General features: G+C 34.1%; 1 protein-coding gene across 1 annotated transcript; it reads right to left on the reverse strand.

Moving 5' to 3' along the window:
- Positions 1-978: 978 nt before the first annotated feature.
- LOC122599864 (topless-related protein 4-like) lies at positions 979-11,965 on the reverse strand. The gene is made up of 26 exons (XM_043772459.1): positions 11,929-11,965; positions 10,782-10,879; positions 10,494-10,673; positions 10,194-10,307; positions 9,897-10,055; positions 9,290-9,473; positions 9,060-9,183; positions 8,841-8,953; positions 8,467-8,635; positions 8,217-8,326; positions 8,029-8,098; positions 7,844-7,917; positions 7,650-7,745; positions 7,469-7,564; positions 7,166-7,293; positions 6,505-6,739; positions 5,592-5,756; positions 5,394-5,486; positions 5,000-5,149; positions 4,662-4,772; positions 4,401-4,580; positions 3,448-3,576; positions 3,268-3,363; positions 2,730-2,918; positions 1,812-1,975; positions 979-1,352 (listed from the first exon to the last, which is right to left on the reverse strand). The coding sequence occupies exons 2-26, from the start codon at positions 10,859-10,861 to the stop codon at positions 1,148-1,150; spliced, it is 3,414 nt and encodes a 1,137-aa protein (XP_043628394.1). The 5' UTR covers positions 10,862-10,879; positions 11,929-11,965; the 3' UTR covers positions 979-1,147.
- Positions 11,966-12,937: the final 972 nt, after the last annotated feature.

Raw genomic sequence — 12,937 nt, forward strand, 5'->3', positions numbered from 1 at the left:
CTCTTTACATCGTTGTTTTAAGGGTAAGACTGTCTACATTTTAAATCCCTCATACATCGTCGAGATATTAAGACCCAAAGTCGTGAAAGACGCCATTTGGTGCTTACTTTACTTACAATTTTTTCTTTAATGGAGAGCGTAATGTTGTGGGCAATGAAGTGATGAACATCTATCGTTGCGTGTTTGTGGGGAGATATGTAAATGATTTGGAAAGAGTAGAAAATCGTGGTCATTTGTAATAGAGAAAATTTATGGTTGTTTGTAAAAAAGATAAATATATGATTATATGTGATTGTTGTTGGTAAAAAGTAATTGTGGGAAGGATAAATGAACATTTGACATAGCATGCTAATTAGGCTGTTAGTGGGAAGAAAAGTCTGTAATCGATACGGATAGCTTAATGCAACAAATTACAGTCCCAAAAATATCATTTCAGAGTCGGGACGTATTTAGAAAAAGTTCAAACATATTGTGTTCATTTGTAAAAATACGTTAATCTAGTGCTTAAACCCTCGATCAAACTACGAACATATCATTCACAATAACACATACATGATCGTCTTAGACATCCATTTCACATGGCAAAAAAGAGAGAATTAAGTTATTGTAAAATTTGAAGTTAACATACGATTGAATATGAGCAGATAGTGGGGTAGTAGCTTTCGTAGATTATTTGAGCTCAAAAGAGTTTTAGATGATCATGTGGATTTTTACTATGGTAGACTTAGATTTTGAGAAGTTTAACAACATCAAAGAGACAAGTATACAGGCTGTAGCACCATGAAAAAAAAAATGAGTATTACAGTAACATGGTTATACTGTAAAATCATTTTTTACTTTTCATATGAACACTAGGAGAAACTTGAAAGGGAGAAAGGCTACCAGAATATAAAAGAATAAGAAAAAGAAAAAAACTTTAAAATAGCCTTCAATAGTTACTAATTATATATATATATATATATATATAAACAACCCCTTTTTTTGCGGGTTCACAAAATTTACAAGATGAAGAAAAACTCTTCCTACAGCTGAATCTTCATGTATTAGATATTCGTTTTAATAATTGTGTTAACGTTGCACCTCACTAACTTAAACTGGACTATCCTCTACACTACTGTACCTACTTTTGCATATTTCCATGATCAGTTTACTTCAGGGCTTGATCATTTGTGGTTGCCGAACCAGCAGCTGCACTGCTTGGTCCAGCATCATTTTCTAGTGGAGGTGACGTGCCCCATTTCCCTTCTGACTCTGATGGCTCGAAAACACAAACACCACCATCACTAAGTCCCAATGCAAACTGATCAGGTTCAAATGGATGTGCGGCAATGACAAATAGTTCCACCCCTGGACTGCAAAATTTGACAAATGCTATTAGATACGAGTAGAAGTAAATAGTGTGGAACTCAGGATGTTTACCTCCAAGTTGGTTGAACTCAGGTCAAATGTGCCAATTAGAAAAAAAAAATCTGAAAATGAAATGGGACATATGGAACCAAAGTTGCCTAGAGTGTACTTCTAAAGCAAATAAGTATACAGACATGTAAATAGATTTGTGCAAAAGATTAGACTAATTTGGTCATACATAGCAATCTATGCAAGTATAACAACAGAAAGTGTTTTGGGTCAATCCAGCCACTCATACAAAATTAATTTTAACATGTAAGCAACCCGACATTATTCTTCATCTCTTGATTAGATTATTAGCTTGGCCATATGGTTTTGAATAATATAAGTTATCATACTCAGCAGTACAGGGGTTCAAACATATAAATATGTATCGCAAGATATCTACAAAAAGAGATACTCACTGTGTGATTGGCAAATATGCAGATAAACTGATCCGGCATTGTAACCTGAGTGTTGATCCAGTAAGAATACCAACACTTCCTTCTTTAAAAGCAACAAATATCAATTGGCCATCACACGAATAAGTAGCATGGGTGATCAAGCCACTTGCCTCTGGAGGAAACCACTATTTATAGAAACATAGATGACAAACTTAGGTCATAAATCATGACTAAATTATAATTAATACAGAAGAAACTTCCAAAAATTTAGGGACTGAAATATAAATTGCAGTAACAAGGTGTTTGGAAGTGCAATTTGAAAATGAATATGTGATATTTTCAGTTATTAGACTAAGATAAGAAGCTGTAATAAAATGGGTGGTAAAAATGTGTTTCAACTGTTTGGAGTGTAATAATCAGGTGATCAGAAAAAGGGGAACTTGGCACTTTTTTTTCAAAACTTTTGATTACTTTGGTAAAAGGTTGTCACCCTGGTTATAATAACTTCTGATTACTTCATAAATTAATAGATAGAAATTACCAGATATAATATCAAAATGAAAATACGTTCTAAGAATCCGAATTTTGCAGCTGATATAAAAATGCCTATTTGACCCCTAGATGAAAAGCTAAATGTGTAAGAGTTTATTCAAACATTTGAAACTACACCAATTGTTACAACTACTTGGGGCAATCAGATAACCAGTTTCAAAATGCAAATCCAAACACACCTTTAACTTGAAAAAATTTGTTATCAGATTTCCCAGGATCTTATAAAAAGATATAAATCCATCACAAGGTACCTAAAACCTAGAATTTGCATGCTCGTGGAAAAACCTCAAAGAATGGCATTTTTATACTATTTCAAGTTCAAGCTAGAAAAAATACACCATAATGTAATACAATGATGGTAATGTGCCCGAAGACGTATAAACAGACCTGTTTTGGGGATTCCAGATTAGGTGCTTCATAAACAGCTATCTGAGTCTCATGGATGGCAAGCAAATGTGTCTTATCCTGGTGAAACTGCACACGGGTATCAGCAAGGAGAGAGGACACACGTCCTGCTGGGATTTGCAACTGTTTACTTGTTTGCTTTTCCCATCCATTTGTGTTCCAAACACAGAGCTGCATGCAAACATTTTGTCATATAGTGAGGTGGCAACTTGGACCCACTTACATGAGAATGAATATCGATCTAGCTGATGTTTATCTCTCTATCCGGTCAAACAGGTAAGTAAAGTAATATACTAGCTTGAAAAACAGGTCAAATGCATTGTCGGGTCAAACAGATCAACCAAAGGGTCAGCAAAAAATAGTGAGATAAAGTTGTCAAAAAAGAAGTGATTGTTTTGTACAAATCAATTAGTCTTTTATACGAATCACTTCCCATTTTAAAATGATGATAATAGATATCAATATAACCCACTCCTGACCTCCACTTAAACTAATTAAATAGCCATCCCCTTTCTTTTACCTGAGAATCAGCCCCTGAAGATACTAGAACGTTCAGTACATTAGAGAAGGCCAGACCTGTAATCCGTTTATGATGACCCAAAAGCTTTGTTTTGAGCTGCTCAAATACAAAACAAACATCACCACATGAATTAAAGAAACCAACTCAAGAGTGATAGTTAAATAAGAGTGACGGAACAACCTTATCTACTCGAACATTATATATTTGGATAGAAGAATCCTCCATGCCTATCGCAATAACGTTGTTATCTTGTGGATGGAATGCCAAAAAGGTTGCTGCAGGAGGTGGGGACATGAATGTAGTCATAGTCTGTGCGCATAGAGAAAGCAATTAGTAGATGTATCAAGGTAAACAAGAAAGCGGCATTAGATAGGAATATCTAAGCCAACAAGGGAAAAAGCATCTAGTGTTTGTCAAATTAGATTACCATAAATATAATTAATCAGAAATCAGAGATATGTTCATGCGAATAGATATTAGTGCCAATCTGCATCATTGATTACTATATTTTGTGTCTAGAGAGTCCCACAACCCAACAAAGATAAGAAAATAAAATTCCATTTTAGAGCATGGACATTGTATTAGATGTTGACCGAAAAGAATTCAATATGTCTGCAAGTCAATGAGAAAGTGGATGCAAATAGCATTTTAATTCACGTAAGATACTAATATTGGCACAATTGACTAGTTGAGTAACGGGTCAAGGGAATCCCTCTTACAACGAGAGGTTGTGCCAGGTGACCCTCTGACTTTTTCATTTTCTTTTGACATTCATGTTAATCGTTACATTAATTATTATTTTATGCCTATAACCTCTCTTAAATAATAGATTCCAAAATATAGATTATTACTGTGAAAGTCTAGCTATCATAATCATATTTACTTATGTGGGAATTTAATTATTGATAAGATTTTAAGAAAAAGAACACCAAAGTCCTAGCATTTCAACATAACCCCATCCAGACGGTTTTCACCCATAAATTCTTAAGCTATTCAGTTTTAGCCCATCTGGATATGTTGTTTCACCAAAACAAAACAAAAGGATTAACACACGGAGTCCAAATTGACCCATTTCTAATCCAATAAGCAAGTTTGGAAATGTTTTCATTTTATAAAAACAAAAACCATCTAACCTTAAACGACATCATATTAAACAAAGAGATCTTCCCGCCTGAGGCAGACATAATGTAGGAGTCATTCTTTGACAATGCAAAGCACGAAATGGAATCTTCAGGTCTTGTATCACTGATATCATTGGTCATTAGTATACCACTTGTTGGTTGCCATAGCCGAGGTTTAAATTTAGCAGTAGCCTAAAAAAAGGCATGAATTCTTCAAGAACAAACCAAGGTTTAGCATAATGACAGAATTCAGGTGTTATCATAGATTAATACCTTCGCAGTTGAATTAAGATCATTTCGTTGCCATTTCCATAATTTATGAACAGCATTGGCCTCTAGCGCTAATATGGCAGATCCAGAATTTGTGTATACTAAACTTGAAATCTGTAGCATCAAATGGGGAGAAATGAATGGAGTCAATAACCAAACTTACCTAATAGGTAAAGACTAGCTACATGGATCTTACCAATGTTGTATTGTATTCAAGTAGAAATATCAATGGATGACAAAATGTACTGAGTAATAATTATGATGATGATAAATGCAAATGTTCGGAGATATGCTTCAAGATCATAGCAGTGCCGCTAAAAAGAAGTGAAATGTAGGAATACCCGTATTGATGAAGCTGTCTTGTCAGGAAGCCTTAAGAAGCGGCACTGTGCTGGGTTTGTGATTTCCGTTAACTCCCATACTCTAGATTTTTCCACAGATTCATCTGTAATTCTCTGTTTTACATCTATTGGGGTCCGATTTTCAGCATTCTACAGGCACACCCCAATAAGAAACTATTAAAATCATGAACAAAGACTGTAGTAAAAAAAAGATCACGGATCAGTTTCTACGTCAATCATTTCCAAACTAAGCCTATTAGATAAGTTTAGTTATTGACCCCATAAATCTTTATATCTCGCATTTCAAGTCTGTCAGGTCTAGTTCCATTGCACTCCCATCCAAACTAAACATCTATCATAGTGATAATGCCACAAATACAAAAGAAATGCTCACCATCACCACCATAGAGGGCATTGGTGTAACTCTATCCATGATACTTGATCCCACGGGTGTATTAGCAGCACCAAACATGCACATCATGGGGGTCTATTATACATGTATACCGATTCAGTAAGACACAATAAAATTACATAACAGACAAAGGCATAAGAGACCATTTGTTTTTTGAATAGCACATAATAGACTATTTACCTTCACAGCAGATGCGGATGCAATCCTAGAAGCGTCAAAAGGCCGATTCTCCATAGTTCTTAGTAACCTAATTCCATCCTGGTTAGCAAGAATTTTTATGCCATTTTCATTTGTTGAAACAGCCATCAGAGTCCCTTCTTTGTTGAATCTTATACAAGGAGAAGCCTGCAGACACATCAGGAACCAGAAATCAGTTAAGTATATGTGGCAATTTTGACACATTTATTAATTAGTCAATCAGGGTAACCTTTTATCTCTAAGGTGTCAAACAGGTAGAAACAACACTTGCTTCAAAGGGACAGGTCCAAAGTCATCTAAAGTGAACTTTAAGTGCATCAAAACCTCTTAAATAGTTAAATAATTACTTACTAGAAATCAGATAATCATTGAAAGGGCTTTTTTTACTCTAAAGTAGCAACCTACTTGTCACTTACACCATCCTATAACCCAAAATCTGGAAAAGGAAGGCAAAATCTTGTTCAGTTGAATCTGATATGACATTATTTAGCTTGTAAAGTGTAAACGTTCGATATTGATGTGAGGATTCTCTAAAGCGCAGTTGCATAGTGTTTAGAAAATCCAAACATAGATAGTTAGTGAGGCTGAAATGTGTCTAATTATCCTCGTAACAATCTTTCGGGTTACAAGATGGTATGTAAGCGACAAATTTTAAATGTACAATGTACATAAAACACACAAAAAAAAAGTAGGGTGGTATTTCATATAGGAAATCCTTAATGATATAATATACTTTTGTAAAACTTTGACCTACCAATTAGTTACTGAAAATACTTGACGTCTCAGATCAGCCTGTTTAGACCCGTACCAACAAATTACCCATTTTGGACCCTTACGTAAAGTCACAAACATACAGTAGAGAGGATAAATGTAGATGATAGTATCAGATTAGTACCGGCAAACCACCATCAGCATCAGTAGTTGTCAATAAGTTAACATTGTCCACATCCCAAAATTTGATCAAAAACTCATCACCTGTAGCTAGAAAACGGTTCTTGGTAGTATCAAACTGCACAAAATCAACAGATCGTTTTCCAAGCCCATTATATGTGCGTTTCACTGCTCCTTCACTTTCATTCCATTCAACAAGGTATGAATCTCCTTCTTTATTTGTTCCACATGAGAACAACCTATTAATTATGCAGATAGTTATTTCAGTAAAAGTCAAAAGGCCAGAACATATCTTGAAGTTGGCTAAAAAAATGGATAGCATGCATATAGGGTACATTTATTTAACCGGCAAGATGGGATAGCATGCATATAGGGTACATTTATTTCGGGTCCGGTTGTGATTGGCTAAGAATATGATTTTTAATACTAATTTATATTTATATACATATAGTAAGATGATTTTTAGCAGATTTAGTACATTTAAAATGCACTTTTAACTTTCAGCCTGACAATTCCTCTTGAACTAACTTTTTTATTTAACTAGTTCGAGATAAAACATAGACTATATGAACCCATTCATAGAAAAATGGGTTAAAAAAACCTCATACAGAGATTAAAAAGCATAAAATCAAGCGAGCGAAAAGAAAGCATAGGGAATGTTATACCTTGTTCCATCGGCGCTATAAGCCATAGTGGTGGGTGAATGACCCGGTGCATCATAGTCCACTCTTGAACCCATGTTATCATACAGCCATGCCTTTATTTTCCCATCAGTTGCTGCTGAGAAGATAAACTGGTAGACCAAAAAAATAAGATAAACCAATTAGCATCTGGTACTCAATGTATCGAAATAAATATAGCACATTTGGATTTTGGACAGCAAACCCGCATAGTATTCAATTCATGACTTGTATTCTAGAACTTTCATACTAATCTGTTGTTTGTCACTTCAAGAGATTAATTATTACCTGGATATTTTCTTTAAAATGTGGACAAACAGAATAAACAGGGGCATCATGACCCTCAAACCTATACTGTTTTGTGCCTGTTACTGCATCCCACACCTGTAAAAAAGTTTTATGTTATACGTAGCATAAATAATGCAAACGTGTATAATCCTTTCGAAAACAACACTGGTAGAAAACAAACCTTTATCGATCTATCCTCTCCGCATGTCACAATGCAGAGTTGTTTGTTTGGATAAGAGAAAGCAATGTCATTAACACTGCCAACATGAGCCTCAATCTATACAATTGATAAAAATGTGGCTCATAGGAATCAAATACATTCAGTAAAACAAGATCAGATGTCCCCACTTAAATTACAGGTAAGCATACACAAACCTCTAAGTGGTTTCGAAGATCATCACCCCCGTGATAAGAGTATATCTGCACAATGTGCTTTGAGTATGCAACACCTATTTATTTGGTAGTGTCAAACAAGTTTCAAGCTCAATTTTATCGGTTACAGTAAGAAAATATTTACTAATCTAAAAATTAAAGTAATACACGAAAATAAGATTTATTACCAAACAATGTTCCATCAGGACTCCATGTTACACGATTAATTGATGCGGTATTGTTGTTGGCCAAAGATGCCTATTATGAACATGAAGTCAAAAGGTGAAGATGACTTTCAGTGCATGTATAACTATAAACTATATGGTTTATGATTGAAATGTTGTTCATTATATATATACACCACAAAGGTACGAACCTGCAAAGGCATTGAACAAGCACTAAGATCCCAGACCTTAAAATTCTTGTGAGCAATTTTCTCCCTGCTACCGAGCTCCCATATCATGATATCTCCATTGCTCAATCCAGCTAACATTGGTCAATTCAAGTAAAGACAAATCACATATAACTATATATTTCAAGCGATGAAAATTCAGGAAAGCATAAATAAGAGAAGATCAGAAACTTGATAAATTAATATCCAGAATACACAGTACACGTGAACTGACCGAGAAGCAGAACTTGCTGAAGTGGGTGGAAATCCATACTTTTGACTGTTGATCCCTGACTTACGGTCGTCCATACAGTCTTAGGCAAATCATCAGATGAGTACGAGCTTTGACCATGACTTTGACCCATATAACCAACAGGTAACATATTAACAGGCATGTGATTCACCTGCAACAATCATTGAATGAGAAAAACAAACTGATGTTTTACGAATAGGTTTTTGGAAGAAAAAAAAACAAATTTAATAGATTTAATTTGAGCATCAAACATTCAAATTTACAGATGGGATTACAAACATGTTCAGGTAATAATAGAATATGAGTTATGTGAACTTTAATCCAAAACAGAGAAAAACCGGCAGAATATGCCATACTTCATCAGATATGCCAAATGTCCTCGTTCTCTTCAACACATGTTCAGAGTCAGCTGTTTGATAGTCTAGAGCTGGATTATTGGTTGGAGGAGTCCAAGGTGGCTTTAGCAAAGCTTTAATGTGAATGCAAACAAGAAACAACCAAATATATTCAGAAGGGTCGTACTCGGTACTTTTATATAGGATACTAACTTTAATATCAAGCCAGAATATATGTACCAGCATTATTAGGTTGAGCGAAATCAATAGGACCAGCAGTAGACGATAGATGAGGCATTGCGGTCGGATTTCCCATCCAACCAGCAAGAGTTAATGGCATAGGTGGGGGTGCAGACTGAAAAGGCTTCAGATACAAATTTTACAAAAAATAAAGTAAAAACAGTTAGAGAGCTTAGTTTTAAAGATTACATATTTAAATGACTTTAACATAGTAGGCTAATCCCACTTACACCATGAGCACCAAGAAGCGGAAATCCTGGAGGCTTCGGTACAGAACCCATTAATGGGTTAGTTACAAGAGACGGGGCTCGCGCACCATTCGACTGTGACTGTCCACAAGAATGATCAATGAAAAGCGTTTTTATGTCCGGGTTCGGCTTCGGGTTTTTACAAAGCTGGTGTTGCCAGTTCAGACTACAATCCACAAATAAATATCAAAATCAAATGCTGAAACTATATATATATATATATATGGGGTGGGTTATTTTAGGACCACTCCTTATTTTAGGACCATTAGGACCATGTAGAAATTGTAACTTACACATCATCATCATCATCACCGACCACCACCATGATCCTCCGGCGACGGCGACCAACGCCACCGCGACTTACACATGTGTAATACAACTTACACATGTGTAAGTCGCGGTGGCGGTGGTCGCCGTCGCCGGAGGATCATGGTGGTGGTAAGAGATGATCATGGTGGTGGTCGGAGATGGTGAAAAATGAATGATTAAGATTTGGTCCTAATGGTCCTAAAATAAGCATTGGTCCTAGAATAACTTGGACCTATATATAAGAGTCTAAGTCAAAGCTACATAACAACAAGGGACAAACCTTTGGTTAACAAGTGTTCGAAGTCTTGAATTCTTCAAGCTCGGAAAATTTAACTTATCACGAAACAAAGGATTTGCCTCAATCAATTTCTTAAGCTCGCCCAACATTATACCCCTAGCAGAATTGGTGTCTCCATATTTTGATAATTGTTCATTGTCCCTGTATGCATAAATATATATCAAGAGATACAATTTTATACTATAAATGCATATATAGATTGAATAATAAACATCAAAAACAATGAATGCATATAAATTGAGTAATAAACATCACGAAAGGCGACAAAACATTACACACCTGAAGTTCTCTAGAGTCAAAAGCTGAGTTATTTCTTTAAAAAGATCTTCATTAAAAGCGGAAAACACTTTCAAGTCCTTCACTAGAATTTCAACGCCTTTAGCACGATCCTTCCTAAAATTTTATCACAACATAAGATCCTAGATACAAACTTCAAATTCCATACAAATTCCATCATCATTCAAATTTATAATACAATAGTATATATGAACACATTTAACACCATTATTAATTCGATATAACATAAAAACACGTGCAAATGAACACGCTTACACGACTAAAACATATATTATCACATACTTGTCTAACGCTTCCAAGTACTTCTGCTTCCGTATCTCAAAAAAGATTTTCATTGAGTATCGATTGTCCTCAACCTTTGTAAATCCAGAGAGATATTTTTCCACATCATCCCATTTACCGTTCATCACCATTTCTTCAAAATAACGCATATTGAAGAAAAAACCTGACTCATGCTCCAACCTCCACATCAAAATAAACAATCAATCAAAACAAAAATTTTCCATTTTGTCAAAATCTGAAAAAATAAAAAAATTTTACAAAAAATAATAAACATATAAAAAAGGTTACCTATGAACAGAGTCTTTAAACTTCTCTTCATCTAGAAATTGAAGTATTAAAAACACTAGCTCTCTGCTTAGAGATGACATTTCTTCACCCTATTAATCCTGCAACCAAATTTACACCATGCTATGGTATCTTTATATATATATATATATATATAGGGGATGGGAATATAAGGCTGTTAGGTACCTAAGCTTAGGTGTGGAACACTCGCATATTGTTTTTTCTCCATAAAATTCGTGGGCCCAAGCATTTATTCATTAATCAAAAAATATTAAAAAATTTGTATGTGGGGGGTTCAGCCTTATATTCACTTTTCCCATATATATATATATACTAAGAGTTTCCTTATTTTGAGAACCATTTTTTTTTTAAGAACCATAAGAACTCTTAGATAATATACTTGTTCACATGTTTTTTTTACTCATTCACATGTGAAATGATATAAAAAGGTATGTTGTAGAAGAAACCTTTTTATGAAACCTTCAAAGTAGCTTTTTATGAACTTGTGAATGAATTTGTTCACATGTGACAAACGGCTATATGTAAGGTTTTGAAAAAAAATTTATTCTGCAACATATTTTTTTATAACGTTTCACATGTGAATGAACAAAAAAAAAATATGATCCAATAAAAATATTAGGAGTTCTTACGGTTCTTACAAAAAGATGGGTTCTCAAAATAAGGCTCCCTTGCTAACTAAAATACATATATTAAATTACATAAATATAAAAATTCACAAAATTGAAAGGCAACACCAGCCAAAAGAAAAAAAACCTCACAGATCGATCATTTCATAAAATTAAAAACCCCTAAATATCTTCATGTAACAGAAAAATATCAACCACTAGATACAAATATAATTATATATTTGGATTGGTTAACACCCTAGCCTCAGGAGAGAGAGAGAGAGGTAAGGGTTCTATGACTTCTATCCTCATGCCAATATTGTAGGTCATTTTCTATCTTAGATGGAACCCGAAAGCAGCCTCTCTATACCGTCGAGTAAGACGTCCCAAACCCGTGGGGCATTGGGTGCTTACTTTTTATATATATACATATATATATATAATCAAAACTAGATGTGTATAATTCATTAAAAGAAAGTTAAAAAGAAAATTAAATAAATAAATTTATATGTATATATAGTTACCTCTAGAAATGAAGAAGAGATCGTAGGTAGGGTCTTGAGACAGTAAAATTAAAATTATTATTATTATTATTATTATTATTATTATTATTACTGATGATCAAATTTGCATATCATCAAAATGAAATCAAAAAATTTTAAGCTTTTCACCTAATTTATTTATTTTTACTTTTATTTTTCTAGAGAAAGAAAGAAGAGGGGGGTGGTTTGTGTTTGGTGTGAAGCCAAGAAAAAACCATTAAATACTACTCGGAAGTGTGTGTGTGTGTGTGTGTAGTACGAGATGATAGGGAAAGCACGTGAAATGTTCGGGATTTGATAAGGCCTTTTACTTATAAAGACCAATTGATAAGTAATTTCGTGGTCACTTGATAAGTTGTTCAGGTTATTGGAGTTTATTTTTTATTTTTTGAATTTATAAGTATTTTTATTTGGCACGCTTTTCGAGGCTAGTTTTGAAAAGGATCTTTCCTTTTGATTTTTTGGAGGTAGAGTGTAGTGTAGACGACTTCATAATTCAGGGATGTGGATGTATTGATGGCTTATATTTTATGGGAGGCCCTACCCACTTTCTCAAAATTTCCTACTTTTTCAAACCATTTGAAACCCTTTCTTTCGAAAATTATAAATAGCAAAAGTTTTTTCTTATACTCCGTATTAAAGTATCGTTTCTTGCCTTTTTCTCTTTTCTTTAACGGTAGAGAAATATTATTAACATGAACCGGTTAAAATTCAAAAACTACATAAATACAGAATATTATTTCTTATGTAGAGTATTGTTTTTAACGTATATTTTTTGAAACATCCCAAACCAAAATAGACCAATAGTGTGAGAAAACATTTTTAGATGTTCTATACTTATAAAAAATACAGAAATTTTTCATGAAAAATTAAAATGTTCCAAATCAAGAAAAGACACTCTTAATGTTCTTAAAATGATGTAAATAGACTAGTATACAAGTTTCAGGACCTAAAAAGGTCAAACAATGACTCGGGAAAAATTAAGGTTTGA

Source organism: Erigeron canadensis, chromosome 5 (assembly GCF_010389155.1).
Source record: "Erigeron canadensis isolate Cc75 chromosome 5, C_canadensis_v1, whole genome shotgun sequence".
NCBI classification, from domain to species: domain Eukaryota; kingdom Viridiplantae; phylum Streptophyta; class Magnoliopsida; order Asterales; family Asteraceae; genus Erigeron; species Erigeron canadensis.

What these genes read in the sequence shown, in the direction of transcription:
- LOC122599864 (XM_043772459.1), bottom strand. Translation starts at nt 10,861, where the DNA reads ATGTCATCTCTAAGCAGAGAGCTAGTGTTTTTAATACTTCAATTTCTA. An exon ending in CGAACACTTGTTAACCAAAG is followed by an intron (nt 9,474 to 9,896) that starts GTTTGTCCCTTG and finishes TGTGGATTGTAG; the next exon opens with TCTGAACTGGCAACACCAGC. An exon ending in ATCTTAATTCAACTGCGAAG is followed by an intron (nt 4,581 to 4,661) that starts GTATTAATCTAT and finishes GCCTTTTTTTAG; the next exon opens with GCTACTGCTAAATTTAAACC.